The sequence below is a fragment of the Typha latifolia genome, chromosome 6 (assembly GCF_019914945.1).
Source record: "Typha latifolia isolate L0001 chromosome 6, TyphaL0001v2, whole genome shotgun sequence".
In the NCBI taxonomy this organism is placed as follows: Eukaryota; Viridiplantae; Streptophyta; class Magnoliopsida; order Poales; family Typhaceae; genus Typha; species Typha latifolia.
The window spans coordinates 345458-366879 of NC_133091.1; the positions used below are offsets into that span (position 1 = coordinate 345458).

The 21422-nt window shown below is 39.9% G+C and overlaps 6 protein-coding genes across 7 annotated transcripts; 3 read left to right on the top strand and 3 right to left on the bottom strand.

Moving 5' to 3' along the window:
* Positions 1-21: 21 nt before the first annotated feature.
* Positions 22-2360, top strand: LOC140790175 (pentatricopeptide repeat-containing protein CRR2, chloroplastic). The gene has a single exon (XM_073140133.1). The coding sequence runs from the start codon at positions 159-161 to the stop codon at positions 2184-2186; it is 2028 nt and encodes a 675-aa protein (XP_072996234.1). The 5' UTR covers positions 22-158; the 3' UTR covers positions 2187-2360.
* A 1337-nt stretch (positions 2361-3697) lies between these two features.
* On the bottom strand, positions 3698-6290 carry LOC140790457 (putative receptor protein kinase ZmPK1). The gene has a single exon (XM_073140573.1). It carries the CDS (start codon positions 6051-6053, stop codon positions 3954-3956), a length of 2100 nt encoding a protein of 699 aa, XP_072996674.1. The 5' UTR covers positions 6054-6290; the 3' UTR covers positions 3698-3953.
* Positions 6291-7735: 1445 nt separating this feature from the next.
* On the bottom strand, positions 7736-10460 carry LOC140791020 (putative receptor protein kinase ZmPK1). The gene has a single exon (XM_073141367.1). It carries the CDS (start codon positions 10338-10340, stop codon positions 7863-7865), a length of 2478 nt encoding a protein of 825 aa, XP_072997468.1. The 5' UTR covers positions 10341-10460; the 3' UTR covers positions 7736-7862.
* A 1483-nt stretch (positions 10461-11943) lies between these two features.
* LOC140791021 (transcription factor bHLH115-like) lies at positions 11944-14222 on the top strand. Its single transcript, XM_073141368.1, has 5 exons — positions 11944-12446; positions 12943-13011; positions 13108-13185; positions 13326-13488; positions 13697-14222. The coding sequence occupies exons 1-5, from the start codon at positions 12328-12330 to the stop codon at positions 13973-13975; spliced, it is 708 nt and encodes a 235-aa protein (XP_072997469.1). The 5' UTR covers positions 11944-12327; the 3' UTR covers positions 13976-14222.
* Positions 14223-14627: 405 nt separating this feature from the next.
* Positions 14628-17898, bottom strand: LOC140790146 (NADPH-dependent aldo-keto reductase, chloroplastic-like). Its single transcript, XM_073140088.1, has 7 exons — positions 17620-17898; positions 17376-17426; positions 16784-16860; positions 16588-16675; positions 15683-15955; positions 15324-15575; positions 14628-15011 (listed from the first exon to the last, which is right to left on the bottom strand). Exons 1-7 carry the CDS (start codon positions 17728-17730, stop codon positions 14928-14930), a joined length of 936 nt encoding a protein of 311 aa, XP_072996189.1. The 5' UTR covers positions 17731-17898; the 3' UTR covers positions 14628-14927.
* Positions 17899-18577: 679 nt separating this feature from the next.
* On the top strand, positions 18578-21083 carry LOC140791287 (CASP-like protein 5B3). Of its 2 annotated transcripts, none has more exons than XM_073141776.1 (3): positions 18578-18941; positions 19759-19891; positions 20780-21083. In XM_073141776.1, exons 1-3 carry the CDS (start codon positions 18811-18813, stop codon positions 20978-20980), a joined length of 465 nt encoding a protein of 154 aa, XP_072997877.1. In that variant the 5' UTR covers positions 18578-18810; the 3' UTR covers positions 20981-21083. The 2 variants fall into 2 exon arrangements, with proteins under 2 accessions (XP_072997877.1, XP_072997878.1); XM_073141777.1 differs by having other exon boundaries at positions 18592-18941; positions 19759-19864.
* Positions 21084-21422: the final 339 nt, after the last annotated feature.

A 21422-nucleotide genomic window follows, 5' to 3' on the forward strand; every position in this document is an offset into this window, starting at 1 on the left:
TTATGTACTCCTCCACAAAATGACCTACCAAACTAGTATGTGATCTTCATCCAACAAACATAAGGCTGTTGCTCTTTCAAACAGCATGCTTGAATTCCCTCCCAGGTATCCAAAATCCACACCCAATCCTGGTGAATCTCTCAAGAACTTTGTTTCAGATGGTGCCCTGCACCCGTATCCACCCATCCCTCCTCCAAATCCCTTTTCCTCCCATGCCTCCTCAGCTCCATCTCCATTCCCACCCATGCTCCTCCTCCTCCCTCTCTTTCAAAACCCTCTCCTCTCTCGACTCCCCTTCTTCCACCTCCTCCACCACCACGTCCATCGCCACCAACACCTCAACCGATAGATACAACCATCTCATCCAATCCCTGTGCAAGCAAGGACACCTCAAGCAAGCTCTCCAACTCCTCCCACAAGAGCCCAACCCCACCCAACGAACCTACGAGTCCCTAATCCTCGCCTGCGCCCACCAAAAATCCCTTTCCTATGGCTCCGTCGTCCATCGCAGCCTCGTCGAGGACGGGTTTGATCAGGATCCTTTCCTTTCCACTAAGCTTATTGACATGTACTCCCAGTTTGGCTCCCTCGATGACGCCCGCGACGTGTTCGACGAAACGCTCGAGAAGACCATCTTCGTTTGGAACGCGCTATTGAAGGCCCTCGCGCTCGCCAATGAGGCCGAGGAGGCCCTCTCGCTGTTTCGGGAAATGGGCCAGCTTGGGGTTTCGATGGATAGTTTTACGTACTCTCACGCGCTTAAGGCTTGCATTGGTTCCTCCTCCTACCCTGCGTTGGCCTTTGAGAGGGTTCGGCAGATTCATGGCCATGTTGTCCGTGAAGGGTTTGACTCCAGAGTCCATGTGGCAACTACACTCGTTGATTGCTATGCAAAGCTTGGGTGTGTTTCCTATTCGGAGAGAATCTTTTCTGGAATGCACGAGAGAAATGTGGTTTCATGGAGTGCGATGATTGCTTGTTATGCAAAGAATGAGCGCCCATTTGATGCTCTGGATCTCTTTAGAGAGATGATGGTGAGAGAGCCTGATGTGGTTCCTAACTCAGTTACCATGATTAGTGTATTACAAGCCTGTGCTGGCTTGGCCGCACTTGGACAGGGCAAGATCATGCATGCTTATGTTCTCAGGAAAGGACTTGAGTCCATTGTATCAGTGGTCAATTCTCTGATTGCAATGTATGTCAAATGTGGTAGTTTGGAGAATGGGCAACGAGTTTTTGATTGGATGAATGGGCGGAGGGATGTTGTTTCATGGAATTCCCTGATCTCAGGTTATGGAGTATATGGATTTGGCATGAAGGCAATTCAGATTTTTGATGAAATGATCAATTCAGGAATTAGTCCAAGCCCCATTACATTTGTGAGTGTCTTAGGGGCTTGTAGCCATGCTGGACTTGTAACAGAAGGAACTAGGCTGTTCGAATCGATGAGCCAGTATCATGGTATGGTAACTCGTGCAGAGCACTATGCCTCTTTGGTAGATCTCCTTGGTCGTGCTGAAAAGTTAGATGAAGCAGCAGCTCTCATAGAAGGGATGGATGTTGAACCTAATCATAAAGTATGGGGTGCGCTCCTCGGAGCATGCAGGATTCATGGTAATGCAGAGCTTGCGGAGAGGGCTTGCGCCCATCTCTTTGAACTTGAGCCAATGAATGCTGGGAATTATGTACTCTTAGCAGACATCTATGCAGAAGCTAAGATGTGGGAAGAGGTGAACAGAGTGAAGAAACTTCTTGAAGAACGTGCACTGGAGAAGCTTTCAGGCTGCAGCTGGATTGAGGTGAAAAATAAGATATACTCATTTGTCTCCGTTGATGAAATGAATCCGCATATTGAGCAACTTCAGGCATTGTTGGTTCAGTTGGTTCTTGAGATGAAGAGCCATGGTTATGTTCCAAACACTAAGGTTGTTCTTTATGATCTCGACCAGGAAGAGAAGGAGAGGATTCTGCTGGGTCACAGTGAGAAACTGGCTGTTGCCTTTGGGCTAATTAACTGTGGCAAAGGGGAAGTCATCAGGATCACAAAGAACCTAAGGTTATGTGAGGATTGTCATTCTGTCACAAAGTTCATCTCAAAGTATGCAAAGAGAGAAATACTTGTTAGGGACATTAACCGATTTCATCATTTCAGAGATGGTGTATGTTCATGTTCGGATTATTGGTAAACAGGTCATTTGAAAAGAGACTTGTAACATCTTTCTTACTGAATACTGAGGGTTGTATATATAAAATCCAACATCTTAGTTTTGGTTTTTCAGTTGTCATTAGTGGCTGAAAAGACTGTAAATTGTCTCCAACACATAATGGAAATTCAGAGAGTGTGCAGTTCTTATTTAAAATCTTTTGAATTCTTTATAGTAATATATAGTAGATACCAGAAAGAAGTTCAGCATCATTCTTGTAATTAAATTAAGGCTTATTGACAGGACTGGGTAACACATCAACTTGTAACAAAACGGCATCATTGAAATCCATGTCTAAATTCCACTTCTTTATGAATGTGCACTTCCTTAAGTGTTAAGTACATCTTATAACTTCTAATGGTGTCGGCTCCTCTTCTCTCCAGAAGAAGTGAAGATTAATTGTAATGCCAAAAGAAAATCTCGAACAAACAAATTTAGATCCATTTCGTTCTCCCGCTGCTGTTTCCTTGTAAATTAGAACCTACAGCATCAACTTTACTAGCAGACAGGTTCATGAACCTGTGGAAAAAGGATACCGGATACAATCACCATTGCAGTAATGCATGGCTTTGGAAGGGTAAAACAAGGGATGAGAACGAGTTAGAGGTGAGACGTTACAACGTCGGTGCCGACAAAGCTCTACTTGCAGAGGTAATTAGTGTGGGAAGATTCATCGACGAAATATCACATAGTTTGAAGTCGGGCGTCGAAGTTCTCAAGCTCTCCGAATTAAGGAAATCCTCCGCCTGTGATCGAAAATTATATCCATTAAAGCTGAGTACCAGGTCAAGGCTAAATTTTCTCCAGTAGTGCGTAGGATTAAAAATTCTGATATTATCTCTTTTATCCAGCTTCTTTATCAGAGTTTAGTTGGACCCGGACGATCGTTTATTTCATTTGACTATGAACAATATCGAACCCTGTTCGATTAGTTGCCTGTTTATTAAAGTCGAATGGGTGCATGAACTTCTACATCTAGCAATGTCACATCATCTTGACGAACTAATATCGCGTGGAAATATGATTTAAAGCTGTCATTATTTTCATCTTCGGTTTCTTCATTCACGTCAACGGTGGTTATCTGACATCATGTATTTTTAATTCTCTTCTTCGGAAATGTAAAACCAAAGAATCGTCAAACAATTAATTATTTGACTTTTACTAGATTCAGAAGATGTATGGATCATGAATAATCAGTGAATTTCTTCACCAAAAAAGGGGAAAAAAAATTATAAGTGAGACTCTGAATGTTTGTTTCCTTCTCATCCTGCAGCGACTCTTGGATAAATTGTAAGCAAATTTTCCTCCGAAAGATTAGGGAGAGAACGGGGGAAAAAAGAAGAGAATAATCCACAACGTTTACTCATCATGCAAGACTTGATATTGAGGTGATGTTACAAGATGATTCAAAGAGATATAAAATGAACAACACGGCTAAAAAATAACTTCTTGAACCCTCTTGTGATAAGATTGACAAGCTATATCAACAGCAGGAACACGAAATGGACATTCGTAAATGTATCAGCCTTATGCTGTACGAGAGGAATTACAAGGATGAACCTATATTACTTCTACCACATATCACATGCACACAATGAATTACACTTACTTTATATATTGCTATTTCAGAGCTACATGAAGTTCATACAAATATCAAGCTGATCTGACTTGCAGGAACCTGAGTAGTTTTACATGGCACGAGGGCCAGCAATTTATTGATTGGCTGCAGCCTATTTATTTACGAGAAATCTATTGCATGAAGTTGGCTTCATTATCGGATGAAAGGAGGGTCTGGACTACATAGTGCATGTTCGGCCTTTTACTTCTCTCCTCTGCCAAGCAAGAAACAACTAACTCTAACATCACTTCTGCCTGAGAGTAGTTGATGTGCTCATTCAATCTGGCATCAACGAAATCTGCAACCCATGACTGTCCACCACTCTTCAATTTATCTGATAGCATGCTAACTAGCCTTCTTAGTACCATCTCCACCCCCTCTTCCCCATTTATCATCCAATCTGATAGTCTATGTCCTTTCACTAATTCCAGAAGCACAACTCCGTAGCTGTACACATCAACCTTGGCCGTGATTGGAAGACTAGATGCCCACTCTGGAGCAATATATCCTCTAGTCCCACGAATCCGTGACACATTTGGATAAGACTGACCTCTATGTAACAACTTTGCCAATCCAAAGTCTGTGATCTTAGGCTCAAAATCACAGTCCAATAGTATGTTCTCGGGCTTCACGTCGCAGTGGATCACCCATTCTAGGCACTCATGATGAAGATAAGCCAATCCTTTTGCTACTCCTATCGCAATCTTGTACCTCTGCTTCCAATCAAGCAGGCCAGTGGTGCTGTTACTGTCAAATAAGAACTTGTTCAGCGAACCATACTCTACATACTCAGAAATCAAGATTCTGTGCGAGGATTCTGAGCAAAATCCCCACATTCTCACTAGATTCATATGATAAATTCTCCCTATCACACTCAGTTCTGACTGGAATTCTTCTTCTCCTTGGGTGACATCTTCCAACTTCTTCACAGCTACTATCCTCTCATCATCTAAGATCCCCTTGTAAACAGTGCCTGATCCACCCCTCCCGATCTCATTCTTGAATTTCTCTGTAGCCTTCTCCAGCTCTTTATAAGTGTATCTTCGGAAATGGCTGGATATCACCTTATAGCCTTCCTCTGTTTCTGATGGTTTGTGCTCAAGCCTGAAAACAAACCACCAGCCAAAAGTGACAAACAGTGCTTCTATCACAAAAATAGCTGATACAAATGCATATAAGTAAACCCATTTTGTCTTTCTGTCACTACTTGCAGATGAATCCGAGAAAGGAAGTAGGAGTTCTCGTTCAGCTGTTGCATTGCAGACGAGATGATGTGGTTTAGGAATAGAGAGATCTGAGGACTTATTTGTTCTGTGAAGTTTGAGGTATGCGATGGCCGAGTCGGTTAGAGAGACTTCACCATTGAAGAGGGCATATTTTGGATAACATTCCTTAGTTTCCGGTTTATATACGAATGCTTCACACAAGCAGTTACTCAAGCAAATCTCCTTGCAGGTCTGTAAAGTTGCAGATGGAGTGAAATTCAAATCAGATCCCCAGAAATCAGAGTGGCGAAGTGGCACAAATCTCAGTTGCCGAGAATTCGTGCAGTTGATGTCGAAGATGCGCTTGCAACCCTTGCTCCAGTCGCTTGGATCACTCATCTCGAATCCAGGAGGACATTGGCATGCAGGCGTTGGTGTGTAGACACAGATTCCATTTCTACCGCACAAGCCATGCGTTTTGCAGGGACGGGAAGAGGCAACCCAGGAAATCGACCAGATCCCAGCAGACTCATTTAGGCTATACAGCCTAAGATTGCCATCATAGTCTAGGGTCAGCCTCCTCCTAATCCCAGGACCCATATCAGAAGCGTTAAAATTTAACTCATCACTACCATGGAACTGTCCTAGATCATTAAGGGCTCCAATCCTGCTAATATTGCTTGGCAATTTACAATTTCCCCATATAACGCAACTAGGAGTAGGCCAAAAGATGCTAGAAATCTCAGGCCCATCGTAAATGATTGACAACAAACTGGTATCAGTGAAACGGAAGGTATAATGGCCTGAAGAAAGTGATCTGTTAGCAGATACCAACTTTGTATCCGCAGTGATCAGTTGATTAGGTAGCAGAGTGTCTGTAGGAGAATCAAAGCTTTGCCATATATTTTTACCACCTAAATCTTTGACGACAAGATTCCCGTTGTCCAATAGTTGTGCGCGATCAGCTTTTATAGAGCTTCTACTGGTGCTCCAGATGATCTGGCCGTCAGAATCTGTCAGAATCATACTTCCGTCCTTCTGCAATGTCACCAACGATCTCCTAGCATGCACAGGGCGGTCGCGATTTGCGCTCCAAACCACGGTCTTGTCGGTGGAGTTGGAGAACCAGATTGAGAAGGTGTAAGCATGTCTTCCAACCTCGTAGAAGCCACATGAGAAGATGCCATTTGATGAGCTTAGAACATCGGTGTCATACTCTACTGAGAGAGACGATCCTTGCTTCAGATGGTTACGGTTTGCAAGACATGCATACGACTGGAGCATGCAGATGAGCAGCAGCGGGGTTAAGAGGGAGGAAAGGGATGAACTTCTTCTCATGGCCCCCAGTGTTTGAAGCGATATGGGGCGGCAACGGATGAGAAAAGCTCAAAAGCATTGTCTTCTCAACGCGCGCTAGCTATATAGTTTTCAATGCCTTTAGTTTTCTAAACTTGGCAGCAACCTTATAGAAAGGCCTTTAGTTGCAAAGGCTCAGCGTATTCTTTACGTCCAGTCAAAATAATTTTTGGAACGTATCTTTTGTTCTCTCCTGTTAGAACTTAGCCTTCTTTTGTTTTGACTTTAGAAAACCTCCCTAAACTGAGTCGATAGTGAATTATTTATTTATTTATTTATTTTATATCTAATTAAATTTATTTTTAAAAATAAAATAAACTAATTAAATTCAGAGGTTAGACTTAAATCAGTTAAGGCTTAAAATAGTTCTAAATTGGATACTTATTAATTCGAAGTATGGCTAGGTTTTCAGGGAATGGTAAGGCCTATAATACACGGGGAATGGTAATTCGAAGAACCTTTGGTCGGTTTGTCCAAAATGAAATCACAGCATGCCTACATTACCACGTACTGACTTCAAAGCCGATTTTTGAGAAGCATGCATGTGTGGCTCCCACTGAAACTCTACTAATTAAATAATGGTAGACTATCGATTCAATATCCAAGAACACCGACGATTTCCATCCAATTCCTTAAAGACAAGAGAATTGATGCTACCATTTTTATCTATAAATTAACAAGGTTAACTATATATATATATATATATATATATATATATATATCAACTGTTGTCGAAAATAATATTTTTTAATTTGCAGAAGAATATTAGTAAGAATAATAATGATATTCATCAAAGCTGAGTACCATTCAAATTTGTGCAAATAGCGCGTGGAAATATGAACTTTAATGCTGTCGTTTTTTTTTTCTTTCTTCCGGAAAAGTATAGCAAAATTAAGAACCGTAACCATTTACTTCTTTCGCTGACTTGGTTTGGAGAGCCCGAAGTTTTTGGTTTCTGTAACTTCTTGTCTGTGAATATGTTATATAATCTTATATAACTCTTTATAAATTTATAATAAGATATTTCACAACTCTTTTTGTCCTTTTACTAATAATTCAAAGATTACGCGTCGAAAATAAAAGACATTACTATCGAATTTTTGATCTTATATCCACGTCAGATGGTGATCTCTTTTGAAAAGTAAACAAATTCATTAAGTACTCAACCAACCATTTGGCTGATTTAATTGAGGTCTAAAGTCTACTAGTTCTTAATTTTCCTTGTAAATATTATATTCTTTCATTTGTGGCGAGATGATGATTCACAGAGTTGACATGGACAACGACATAACTTAATCACAAATAAAAATGAAGATACAATTAATATTGAAATGAAGATACAAGCTGCTCTATAGACAAATCTACATTCAAATACATTTATATGGAGACAGCGTGAAGATGAGCATCTTAATCACTAAGTGATAATTACTTCATCACATATAATGACTCCTCACAAAAGCTTGCTGCTTATTTGTGATACTAGATTACTTCCATAGAGTTGGCGTTCGCCTCATCATCTGTTGAAAGGAGGATTTGGACTACACTGTCCATGTTTGGTCTTTTACTTCGCTCCTCTATCAAACAAGAAATAGCTACTTCCAGTATTTTTTCAACCTGTGAGTACTTAAAATGGCCGTTCAATCTCGAGTCCACAAAATCTGCAATCCATGATTGTTCTCGAGTCTCCAGTTTTTTCGCGAGCATCTTAACTTGCTTTCTTAGAACCATCTCCACCTCTTCTTCACCATCTATCTCCCAATCTGAAACTCTACGGCCCTTCACTAGTTCCAGAAGCACTACTCCGTAGCTATAGACATCAACTTTCCCCGTAATCGGAAGACTGGACGCCCATTCTGGAGCAATGTACCCTCGAGTCCCACGAACTCTTGACACGTCTGGATCAGAACCATCTCTATTTAACAGTTTAGCTAATCCAAAGTCAGTGATCTTAGGTTCGAAGTCGCGGTCCAACAATATATTTTCTGGCTTCACGTCGCAGTGGATAACCCATTCTAGGCACTCATGGTGGAGATAAGCTAATCCTTTCGCCACCCCAACGGCAATCTGATACCTCTGCTTCCATCCGAGCAAACAAGGTGTGCTATCACTATCAAATAAGATCTTGTCCAATGAGCCATTCTCGATGTACTCAGAAACTAGGACTCTGTGCGCGCGTTCTGAGCAGAATCCCCACATTCGCACTAGATTCATATGGTAAATCCTCCCTACAATACTCAGTTCAGACTGGAATTCTTCTTCTCCTTGGATCACATCTTCCAGTTTCTTCACAGCTATTACCCTTTCATCATCCAATACACCCTTATAAACAGTTCCTGATCCTCCCCTTCCAAGCTCATCCTTGAAGTACCCAGTAGCCCTCTCCAACTCTTTATAAGTGTATCGTCGGAACTGACTAGATATCACCTTATACCCCTCCTCTGTTTCCGGAGAGTTCTGCTCTCTCCTGAAAATAAACCACCAACCTAAAGTGATGAACAATGCTTCTGTCACAAATACAGCAGATATGAATGCATAGAAATAGACCCATATTGCCTTCCCTCCACTGGCTGCCGAGGTATCCAAGAGGGCAAGAGCAGAATTCTGAAAAAAATCTTCAGTTTGGTTGCAAATAGGATGTTGTACTTCAGGAATAGAGAGTTCCGAGGATTTTATATTTCTAGGAAGTTTGAGGTATATGGTGCCGTCCAAGCCAGGATAGGTCTTACCATTGAACAGGGAAGATTTTGGATAACAAAAACCTATTCCCCATTTATATACAAATGCTACACAGGTGCAGTCACTCATGCATATCTTCTTGCAAGCGCTCAAAGACACGAATCGAGTAACACTCTGATCAGATCCCCAGAAATCAGTGTGTGGAAGTGGCAAGAATCTCAGCTGCTGAGAATTATCACAGTTAATGTTGAACTTGGGCCTGCAACCTTTGCTCCAGTCGCTTTGATCGCTCATCTCAAATCCAGGAGGACATAGACATGCAGGCGTTGGCGTGTAGACACAGATTCCATTTCTACCACACAAGCCGTGTACCTCACAGAGTTGAGAAAGAGCTGCCCATGAAATCGACCAGCTCCCGGTAGATTCATTGAGGCTATACAGCCTAAGATTACCATCAAAGTCCAGGGTTAGCCTCCTCCTAATCCCAGGACCTACATCAGAAGCTCTAAATTCTAGTTTATCACTTGCGAGGAAATATCCTTGATCATGAAGGACACCATACCTGCTACTATTGTAGGTCATCCTATCATTGAACCAGTTACTTAAGTCAGGATTAGGCCAATATATGTTAGAAATCTCAGCCCCGTCATACATGAGTGACAATATATTATAGTCATTGAAGCTAAAGCTATAATAGCCCAAAGAATTAGATTTATTAGTACATATCAACTTTGTACTTGCAGTGATTGGCTGACCAGGTAGAAGAGTGTCAGTAGGAGAATCAAAGCTTTGCCATAGAATTTTGCCACCTTGGTCTTTCATGACAAGGTTCCCGGAGTTTAGTAGCTCTGCATGGTCAGCTGTTGAGCTCTTGTTAGTGCTCCAGACGACCTTTTTTCCATAGTCTTTTAGAACCATGCTTCCATCCTTCTTCAATGTAATCACTGAACCCCTATCAAGCACAGGATTGCCACGGTTCGCGCTCCAAATTACCGTCTTGTTCGCTGACTTGGAGAACCAGATTGAGAAGGTGAAGGCATTTGCACCAATTTTATAGAAGCCGCATGAGAAGGTACCATCTGATGAGCTTAGAACATCAGAATCAACCTCTACTGAGAGAGAAGACCCTCGCTTCAGAGAGTAACGGCCTGCAAAACATGAAAATGAACGAAGCATAGAGATGACAAATAGAGCGGTTAGGAGGGAGGAAAGGGAAAAAATTCTCATCCTTCCCTGAATCTCTGCACCTACGATAATGCCTGCACTCCAAATTACAATCATTTATAACTAGAGATATGATTCAACTTATAGCTACCCCACTGCCTTTTGTTGACTTGTCCATAATAAAAGATGACCATTCAGAGTTTTGAACTAAGGGAGAGGACCAAGCATGATTTCACTTTGACATCTTTGCATCCAATTTGATCACTGTGTACTTAGAATTTTCAGAGGCATGATAATCCGTGTGCTTAGAAACTTCAGGACCATGCTAATCTCCTATTGAAACTCTGGACAGCAACAAGTCCCAGCACCGTCATGGATGACGAGGAGTATTAATTTTACCCAAAATTTACAAGGAAATTTTCCACTTTAATCCCCAGGCTACAGATAACATAATAAAAAAAAATTAACATAGAAGACGGATAGAGAAGAACTAACCATCACTAACAAAGATCTTTCAACTTTCAAGGATTCATCTAACAGATATTGCACATGTTCGTTCTAGTTAATCATAATAGTCACTTTACTTGTGGTAACAGAAGAGCACATTAAAATCAAATATGAAATCTTTATCGGTATCAACTTCCAATTACAGGAACAATACTGTACACAAAGGTACATAGTAGAGTAAGATACCCATTTATTAAATATATAGAATCAATGATCAATATCTGCACATAAACTATATGTAAGCCTTACGTGAAGTAATCTACAATCTGTTGGAGAAAACATCGAGGGATCTACCTTAAGTTTCAGAAGGAAAACAAGAACAAGCATCCACAAGAATTTAGAAATGCTTAACTTCAAGCAAGATGCACAATAGAAAACATATCAAAGAAGGAAAAAATGGTCAGTGATAGAACGGCTAAGTACAAGAAATCGAAAGTAAATTCGAGTTCCTTAATATGAAACAGAAGCAATCAACAGTAGCAATGTGACAATCAAGAGGAAAGCCTAAAATTCTTGCATTAAGGTTTCTACACGGATGGAATAAAGTTCGCGCGAGAAGTGGTTGCAGAAACCGGTATTATACTAAAATACGAGCTCTCTGATTGGAGCGCTATGTATAATGTAGTGCGTAATGTATAACGGAGTCGGCAACGAGACTAGATATCGCTGCCGACTTAATGGTGAAGCCCACACGATGCGGACATCTTACTTTGCCCAGGAGTCCCTGTTCTTTTCGCATAATCTCCGAATTGACCTAAATTTTTACCTAATAAGCAATTTTCCCTTTTCTAGGATATATTTTTGTCTTTGCTGATTTAAGAAATGGAAAATTGGTAGGTAATGATAAGCTTTCGTGAGCAAATCGTAATCTTTGCATCATTAGTCCAACTTGCCTCAGTCACGCAATAATATGATAATAAACGGTGGTGTGCCTTCCACGCTCAAAACCAAACCTTTAAGCTTTTATTTATTTTTAAATTGCTTAGTAGTCAGGTCTAGCTCTTGCCTTGCACCAAGAGGCAAGAGGCAAGAGGCAAGAGGCAAGAGGTCATTTTTAATTATTCTTGGAAGCATCAATAACTTCTCAAGAATAAGGAAATATCAGCACGGATAGTTGTGAACTTATCCCCACCCACCTTGGCTTCTAGACGTGAACTATTCTCTATGGGAAGCAGGATAGCTTTCTTATTCCTAGTCTGGGAGCAGGATAACTATCCTAATCCGGTGGTTCTGAATGGTTTTCATGCATTAATTGTTCCTACCGGCTACCCCAAGTAGAAATTTCGCAAATGGAAGTCTGACTCTATTCAAAGAAGAAGAAACAAAATTAAAAAAATGAGGGGGGCCAATCGCAAAGAATTGCCAACTTATTTTAATTGTACAAAAAACGCGTCTCGATCAAAGCTTGTGCTTCCAGCACGACCAGATCCCCTTTTTCTCCGATCTGTCCTACACTCCTACTTCGATCGTCTCCATGAAACCAACCCCTTTCTAAGCCTTCTATAGCGTGTACCAGATCTAGTTTTGATCCTTTATAGTGTCGAATTTGAGGGGTTGGTTTTCGATTCAGATTTCTTCTCCCATCTGGGTGTTGGAGATGAGTTCTGGGCAGAACAACGGAAGCGGATGGCTCATAGATTATGGCATCGTTGAGGAGTTCCAAGGCTCGGATTTTATCTGGGCCCCGCAGGTTTCAGATGATCCCACTATCCCAAGGTGATCTTCTGTTCTTCCTTAATGGATTCTATTAATTTCTTAATACTCTGTATACTATAATTAGATGCCAGGCTAACAGTATTGCTACAATTAAGTGCCGAAATGTTTAAAAAAAAAAAAACTCTCTAATTTCTTGTTGAATTTTGTTGATTTTATCAATTAAACATGATGCCATTTCTTGGAGTAGCACTGAATTCATCTTTCCTGTAAAGTAGGTGTGAAAACATTCTACTTCGTGATATCAGATCTGGATGAGGAATCATATGATGTTCTTTGAGTAGCAAGATATATAACTTTCTGATATAGTTTAGTATTTTGGAGAGCTTCCTTGCTCTGATCCATCTGTCTCTAGGAAGAAAAGATAAAGATGTCTATAAAACTATAATTCCGAAGTCATTTAAGATCTTATTGCTGAGAATAACTATATCACAGAGGTTCATTTATGCTGTGATGTTTATATCATATGCTGATATCTGCGTGTCATCTTCATTTGCAGTGTGATCATTGGATTTGATGTTCCCAGCAATGAGGGAACCTCCCAAAGTTCTGCTTGCCCCAAGAAACGGTGAACAGCTAACTTCTGGTTCTCATATTTATGAGCATACATTGGAGAGCTTCTTTTCTTGGATAATAACAAATATATTCTATGAATTTTCGACAGAAACCGCCCGGAGTCGTGTGCTGCACCAGGGACCAAGGCTTGCCGCGAAAAATTGCGAAGGGACAAACTTAATGATAGGCAAGTAATATTCACTTTTAAGCTTCGGCTTGCCGATAAAATGTTTTAGCAAGCATCTAAAGGAAAAACCTGGAAAGCACCGGCAGTTATGAGTATCTTAACATTGTCTTCCAGAGCTAATCATCAATGCTGTCGTTCAGGTTTACAGAGTTATGCTCCATTTTGGATCCTGGGAGGCCACCAAAGGCTGATAAAGTTGCCATTCTAAGTGATGCATCTCGACTTTTGAACCAGCTACGCACTGAAGCTCAGAAACTTAAGAAATCAAATGAGGCACTTCAAGATTCTATAAAGGGTCTCAAGGTAAAAGTTCTTGATAAGCTGTGTTCCTACATAGGTTTGATGCCTGAAATCGTGGTTCAGTATTCTATAATCAAATGTTTGAATTAATCTATCCACCTTTTGAGCTTCTATTTTCCTTATGAATGGACAAATCTTATTCATGGTTTTGACGATCTATCAATTTTACTATCATTGCTGACTATGTTTGTTTGCCTGATGTGAATTGCAGGCAGAGAAATCAGACTTAAGGGATGAGAAGACAAGGCTTAAAGCTCACAAGGAACGAATGGAGCAAATGCTGAAGAGTGTTACCACACCGCAGTTCTTCCCTCACCCTACTGCCGCCACCGCCACCGCTGGTGCTGCAAATGTTCATCCAACATCTTTTGCTGCTTATAACAAAGCCATGCCATATGCGTACTATCCAGCAGCCAGTGTCTGGCAGTGGATACCTCCAGCTGCTTTGGATACTTCTAAGGATCCTGTGCTCTGGCCTCCTGTGGCATAATTCATCCTATGTCATCCTTCTTTTTGCCAAAAAGGCAAAAATTAGTCCTTGCTGCTCAGAAGAGCTCAGTTATCTATTTAAATATCTTTTTTTTTCAATTGTATTGGTCCTGGTTTAATTGTACATGGCCCGATCAAGATTTGGGATACAACATGTCCGGGATCATTTTCAACATTAGGATAGTCATTGCAGCATCTGTATTCGATACCTGATCATTTTAATAGCAGTTTGCAATACCCAACCGAAATTTTTGTGTGTGCCTCTTTCCTTCTACAACTAACGTACACCTTTTCAAATGTCGGCTAGGCTAGATGACCTGGGAGATTATCTACACAACCGTAGCAATTTCCAGAATGATAATATAGTATTGTAATACTAAGTACTCGTCGCTAGGTTACATACTTATATCGACATACAGTAGTGCGTGTCTACGTAATTATACAAGTCATTTCTATGAAAAGAGTACCGGAAGTTAGCCAGGTAGTCCAATTGTTATATATATCTGCTGTTGCAATCGTACTACTTTGGGGCATTAGAAGAGAAGTCGTCCACTGAAGAGTTGTATACACAGTCACTCTAACCAATCATAGCATCAGTAAACTCAAGTTCTAAATTAGAATTGCATGATATTTTGAAACAAAAAAGTGCTCCCTTGCAGATATAGATCATCAATCTTGAATTTAAGCAGCTGCAATCTTTAAGTTCATAGTTTGAACGAATAAATCCCTACCATCAATTAACAATACAGTACTGTCTCAAAATTAAACAATGAAGTCAAGCCAGATGGTGACCCATATTGAGACTTCAGCTGCCATAAGTATAAAAGATGATCTACGTGCTTATAATAACGCTTAAAAAAATATTATCCAGTATCTTGGGCACAAATTGCATCCTTATTAAAAAAAAAGAACAAGATCATCACCGATCTAAGAATTTTTGTATCAGTGGCTGCCTAGATTTCCCCATCCCAGAGCTCCTCCACGCTTTTGTAAATGCTTTGAGGGTGGACAACAAAGTTGCCTCTAATTAGCCTAGCCTGCAAATCAAACCAAAGAAACATCAGAAGCATCTATAAACATATGTGACTGGAAGGAAATCAGTTGCATGTGGTTTGTGGACCACAAAGCAAATAGTCATCTTGAACTAAATGAGTTTGTTGATAAAATTATACTTGGGATAATATATTTTAAATGTCTATTTGATAAATAAAGAAAAGCAGTTATGCCTTGTGCACTGTTCCAAGCAAACAAGACACCTACCAAACGATCACTTATACTCATAGCTGAATTTAGAAATCTGATTCATGTAATTTCAAATCATACGGGATGTGAAGAAATGTTATACTTGCCTGTTCGATTTCAGAGAACTTAACAAACAAATCTTCAGGAATAGACCAATCAAATATTTCAAGATTTTCCTTTATCCTTGTTTCGTTTGTGCTCTTGGGAAGTACACTGTGACCCATCTGGAGCCCCCACCTTAGAGCAACTTGAGCAGGAGTTTTGCCTAATTTCTCCGCAATCGTACTCACAGTGGGGTTCGTTAGGATATTGCTGCCCTTAATCCAAGTTGTCCCAGGTGAACCAAGTGGAGAATATGCCTGTGAAGAGTCCAGAGGAGAAAAATGTTTCACACAATAAAATAAGCAAAAATAAGAAAATGAGGAGAGCAAACATCTAAAACAATTGTAATGACTTGCAAGCTTACTGAGAGGTGGACACCCGTTGACTGACATAGAGCATGGAGCTTAGTTTGCTGCCAACAAGGGTGACATTCCACCTGGTTGACGGCAGGTGGAACACGTGCTATAGCGAGCAAATTCTCTAACTTCTTCGAAGAAAAATTGCTGACACCGATGGCATGAGCTTTACCTGAATCATACAACTTTTCCATTGCTTCCCAGGTACCAGGTATGTCAGGCTGGACGAAGTTTTCAGGGCTGATGCTAGTCCCCTTCTTAACCCGAAATGGCCAGTGGATCTTCAATAAAGTTGTAACACAGTGAGATGCAAAATTGGATCATCATAATTAAGTAAACAGATCTCAGATACTGTGGTTAAAAAGTAAAATGGAAAAAGCTAAGGTTAATGTAATCTATCTGAGAAGTGCCAGTACATTTTTAAGAACTATTTTATTGTACAAAAGCATCTTGTGCACAACCTTAAGCTAGCTCGAACAGATTTTAAAGCCTAACATTTTTATTCAATCCAACAGTCAAATCAGCCAAATAAAGAAAGTCATGCTGATTGACTAGATACACTATTCAAGCAACTATATATTTATTTGGCACAAAGACGTGCAAGCCTTTTCTCAACCATGCAGGTTACTCTGTTGATCTGAATTCTGAAGTAATAAGTCAAGCCTTCTAACCTCTCTTTCGTAAAATAAAAATCAAGCTATCCTTTACACAAGCAACTATTCGCTTGTTTAAAGCCTTAAGGCCCATATCCAGTATAGCCAAAGGGGTACTACGCTTTTAGCAGTTCCCTTTTCAAGGTTAGGGTATCATGGAAAAGTCTAGTTGCCCAAAATCATGTCAAGAGGTAACATAGACAAGCCATATACGTTTTACAAGACAAAAAGTAAAATCAGGATTTAGAAGAGAAACTTACAAGATAAAGATCTACATAATCAAGCTGTAATTCCTTCAAAGTTGAATCCAATGCCATCGGCACATCTTCTGGTGCATGATCACTACACCTGCACATATATTCCCATTTTCTAAGTTATAGAGAAGTAACAGAGAGAATTGCTAAAGACACAGTTAGATGCCAGCGCCATGGCAAATATACAACTTTTTTAGCTTACCATAATTTAGAGGTGATAAAGAGTTCTTCACGCTTGACTAAGCCATCATCAAACAGTTTCTTCAAAGCCAAACCAACCTATAAATGCCACCGATTACATTGAATTCACTCATTAGATTAAATGTCACTACCAATGGTGAACGATCAACATGGGGAAAGGAATTTCGAGAACAAACATATTTCTTTGAAAAAGAAATGCATGAAAAACACAACTAGATCGCTATATATAACTAGAACCTCCAACCTCCACGTTACAAACGGCACAAGGGTTGCTAAATGTATACATCAATATCTTAACGGACAGAGTTGCTTACTCTTTTTGGTTCCAAGCCCAACAGAACAAAATTTGTATTCTCCAAATCTTAGCTGGTATAGGGTTATAGGCAAGATAAAGCATCAAGGATACTTTTATACAGGGCCACGTTTGTGACTAAATGTTGTCAGACAAATCAAAGATAAAACATTCATCATTATTCTCACTAACAATCTCCTTATTTGGTACCACATTGACAGAAATAATAAAATGTCAAAGCAAGGGTATGCATCTTAGTAGAAGGCCAGATTCATAAAAAAAATTGGATTGGTCCCATTACCTCCTCCTCATTCTTGTATGCTCGAGCACAATCAATATGCCGGTAACCAGCCTGCAGCATTATATACAAGAACCAATATCAATTAGCATCAAATTAACATCAAGCTCATCCACTCAGATATAACTCAACCATGGAATTCCTCTTCCCAAATAACCTAAAATTTGTTCACAAAAAGACGAATGAAAAGGAAAAAAAAGAAGAAAGAATGGATCACGTATTTTTAAAGGAAGCGAAAGACAAGAACCTTCACGGCGGCGATGACGGCTTCTCCGACGACGCCGGGCTCCGCTTGCCAGGTGCCGAGCCCAACGGAAGGGATCTTGGCTCCATTGTTGAGTGTAAAATACTTGGCCATATCTCCCAGATCAGCGAGAAAGACGAGAGATTTGGGAGGAGGAGAAATGAAATGAAGGGAAGTAGAAACGGCGCTCGAACCAGTAAATGATATTGCAAACGTGGGTCGAAGTCAAACTCACAAATAGACGGAAACAAAATGCCACCACGCAATTACAAGTATAAGGTCGGCAAACGTTACTAACGGAGTCCGCATATGTAGCTCTAAATCTCCAATCATTTTGCTGAATTTACGTAAGCGCTGATGGAAGCAATCACCATTCACCAATCACCAAGAGATGTTCCAACTTTATTCCTCTGTATTAAGAATAAATTGGTTGCTGGGTACGACAAACCCAATTAATGACCGTTGTGGTATTCGGCACAGGTACGTATCGGGCCTACTAAACCGGAGCCCATTATATTATATTTGCATACAAAGAAGACGACAATGTTTTGTTTACCAAACAACTAGATGCCAGATAATATAACTATTCGCAGGTAAAAACCATTTAGCAACCAGACAAATAACTAACTCTTCCCCCCATCCCAGTAAAGCACCAACAAACAACTTCCACGCGTGCTCGTGTTAGTTAGATGTCCGAGGGATTACTTTAATTGAGTTGCTCTAATTCCCGCTTTAACTTTTGGTAAAGTCTTAAAAAGGTTACGGAATATTGACTCCTCATACCAATGCCATCAAGAATCACGCATATATAATAAAGCTATTCGATAAAAAATATATATATATATCCTAATCCCTCATGGAAAATCTCAAATCCGGCATCATAGCCGTCCGTTTAATTGCCTGTCACCTCTCACAGGATCAGACTAAGCCTTCGCTTACGACTGTTAATTAATAACACTTTATTCCTTCGCGGAAGAAGACAGAGATCCTTTTCGCCCAAATAGTTCAAATCTCTCCAATTAGGGAAATTAGAAACTCCCAGATCTCCAATCCTTTTCAATTTCCCCTTGGAGAGGAATAATTCGAGGAAGAGATTGAGTTGATTGGTTCTTTGGATTTGCGGGAAAGTAGCTTGAAGACATCGGATTAAGGTTTTCGGTGGTGGGATTAGGATTCTTTAGGAGGAGCAAGGAGATGAAGGAGGTCGTGGGGAGCCCGGGGACATGGAGTGGTCTTTTGCTAAGGACGGGGCAGTGTGCCTTCGCGGGTGCTTCGATTGGGGTGATGGTCTCGGCTCTAGGATTCTCAAATTACACTGCTTTCTGGTACAATCTCATCTCTTTTCTGTTTCGGTTTCTTTTAAATCCAACTGTTTGTGTAGGAGTGTGGAGTTTTAGTGATTAAGGAGCTCAGCTGCTTAACTTGGATTCTGCTGTGTTTTTGCTTGTTGTCATTTAGGATCTTTCTGTGTCGCCTACCAAGATTTGATGGTAAAAGGCAGGAACAATGATATATTATTGTTTTCGTTATTCAAAAAAATAAATCTGAAACTAACCTTCTGAGCGACAAATTTGTAGTTTGTAAGGCCAAAATGTCCTATTTTCAGCTAGACATGCTATGTACTTAGTTTGCATTTTCTGCTCCGTTTATCAGTAGACTAATATAGTGGAGAAAAATGAGACAAGTGAGTTTCAAGGAGCAAATCTAAGGTGTCTGCTGTGATGCCACTTCTCATTCATGCCAACAGGATGTTGAATGCTGGTTATTGATAGCTAGGTTATCTAGCTGAACCTAAACTAATAAGCTCTGGTCCCTTGAAAATGAGCAAAACTCTTAGAGTTGAGTTCTGCTTCCCATAAGTGAAACTCGTTTTAATGATGATGCTGGTATTCTTGCGGTGACTAAGTTACTAAGACATAGGATTTCGTCTTCAGCTATTCTGATATACATAAAAGAGGAAAATTTAAATCTATTAGCTATGGCAAAATCGTGGATGTTCTTGGATAATATTCCACGCAATTGACAAATTTACTAAAGAAAGTTGCGCTGATTATTATTCAAACAGTTGGTGCATAACAATACCATTTTGAAAATGTTGTCCTTTCACTTGTATGAATTGTTGACTATGCCTTCTGGGTACAGCTACTTGATTGCTTCGATGGGACTTCAAGCACTATGGAGCTTCGGACTTGCATGTCTTGATGTCTATGCTTTAAAGACTAAAAGAGATCTCCACAACCCTGTACTTGTAAGCTTGTTCGTCGTGGGTGATTGGGTAATTATGTGCCATCCATTTGCCGCCTCTAATATTACATATCTGCATTCGATGGGTTTCTCATTATTTATATTCTTGCACGGAAGTAAATTCAAATTCAAGGCAGATCTTAATGCCCCATCTATTTATATAAAAACATCATTTTCTTGCATCCATAAATCGATCTGTACTCTGAAAGTGTAATAAGAATCATATCTGTGCAAGATCATGCAGAAAACATCATGGATCCTCATAAGCTTTACTATCCCCTTCGCTTGTACTCTCTTTTCCTTGATTCCTTTGTTTTCCTTTAGTTTCTTTCTAACGGAAAACTAACCGTAATTCTCGACCGAGGTTTCTTATAGTGAAAGCCTGGAATGATTTCATAATTATAGTTATGGATGCTTAAAACTTTGGGCACAATAAACTGGAACCTACTTGTAATCACTGTTCTTTTGTACTATAATGGAATCATCTGCTCAGTAATATGCATCTGTCTGTGATTTCTTTGACAGGAAGAAATTGCATCGCATTCTTCTTTTTGCCTTAATAAATTACCAAATTTAAGTGGCATTGCTCTTTTAAGATAACAAGTTAGCTAGTGTTCCATTTCTTTGCAACACTATTGGAACATCAATACACACATTGATGGTTATAAGCACTTTGATTCTTCCTGCAGAAGTTCATGTCAAGGGAGATTGATATTGAATAATCAATCTTGTTATCATTAAACGTCTCTATGCTTCATGTCAGATTTAGATGAATTTGATCACGACAAAATGCTCCCTAAAGGGGACAGTCTCCCTTGAATCTCAAAATTCAGTTTTAAGTATTGTCGGAACTGATTATGTTTTATATCTTTTTGAAAATTATTCTGTAGCACCGAAGTAACACATTGACGTAATCCAGGTTACGGCTACTCTATCATTTGCAGCAGCATGCTCATCAGCTGGCGTCGCGGTTTTGTTCGAAAGGGATGTGCAGTTCTGCAGAATGTATCCACAATTCTCATGTAGTAGATACGAACTTTCCGTGGTATTGGCGTTCATGACTTGGTCGTTCGTAGCTACGTCCTCCCTTGTAATGTTTTGGCTCATGGCATCACTTTGAGTAATCTTGTGTATGCTTGTTTTGTAATATCGATTTGTTCAGTGTCAGAAACCACACTCATTATAGTTGAAATATGAAAATGTTTAGTAATTTGGTTTCAAAAGCAGCGAAATTCTCTGAGTTATCAGAAATATTTGTCCTTTTCTTTTCCTTTTGAGCAAATGAAAGAATCAGGTAAAGTATTTGCTTCGTCACTTAAGTTATTGTCTCCATCTGCAAAGTCCCCACCTTCCCAGAAGCAGCTGTAAACATCATTTTGGGCGACCAGCTGCTTAATGCACTCAAAGCCTTAACAATTATAATCCAATAATTTATGATGCACAAAATGATAATAATGATGTGCTACTTCCTGATGCACAACCTGCAAATTTCAAGAAGAGAATTAACGATTTACATAATCCAATAATATATGATCCACAGAGAACTGTAAATTGTTATAAAG

What these genes read in the sequence shown, in the direction of transcription:
- LOC140790175 (XM_073140133.1), top strand. Translation starts at nt 159, where the DNA reads ATGGTGCCCTGCACCCGTATCCACCCATCCCTCCTCCAAATCCCTTTT.
- LOC140790457 (XM_073140573.1), bottom strand. Translation starts at nt 6,053, where the DNA reads ATGATTCTGACAGATTCTGACGGCCAGATCATCTGGAGCACCAGTAGA.
- LOC140791020 (XM_073141367.1), bottom strand. Translation starts at nt 10,340, where the DNA reads ATGATTGTAATTTGGAGTGCAGGCATTATCGTAGGTGCAGAGATTCAG.
- LOC140791021 (XM_073141368.1), top strand. Translation starts at nt 12,328, where the DNA reads ATGAGTTCTGGGCAGAACAACGGAAGCGGATGGCTCATAGATTATGGC. An exon ending in TCTGCTTGCCCCAAGAAACG is followed by an intron (nt 13,012 to 13,107) that starts GTGAACAGCTAA and finishes AATTTTCGACAG; the next exon opens with AAACCGCCCGGAGTCGTGTG. An exon ending in AGGGACAAACTTAATGATAG is followed by an intron (nt 13,186 to 13,325) that starts GCAAGTAATATT and finishes GCTGTCGTTCAG; the next exon opens with GTTTACAGAGTTATGCTCCA.
- LOC140790146 (XM_073140088.1), bottom strand. Translation starts at nt 17,730, where the DNA reads ATGGCCAAGTATTTTACACTCAACAATGGAGCCAAGATCCCTTCCGTT. An exon ending in ATTATGTAGATCTTTATCTT is followed by an intron (nt 15,956 to 16,587) that starts GTAAGTTTCTCT and finishes ACTTTATTGAAG; the next exon opens with ATCCACTGGCCATTTCGGGT. An exon ending in AGTTCTCTGAAATCGAACAG is followed by an intron (nt 15,012 to 15,323) that starts GCAAGTATAACA and finishes TTTGATTTGCAG; the next exon opens with GCTAGGCTAATTAGAGGCAA.
- LOC140791287 (XM_073141776.1), top strand. Translation starts at nt 18,811, where the DNA reads ATGAAGGAGGTCGTGGGGAGCCCGGGGACATGGAGTGGTCTTTTGCTA. An exon ending in TCAAATTACACTGCTTTCTG is followed by an intron (nt 18,942 to 19,758) that starts GTACAATCTCAT and finishes TTCTGGGTACAG; the next exon opens with CTACTTGATTGCTTCGATGG. An exon ending in TGTTCGTCGTGGGTGATTGG is followed by an intron (nt 19,892 to 20,779) that starts GTAATTATGTGC and finishes GACGTAATCCAG; the next exon opens with GTTACGGCTACTCTATCATT.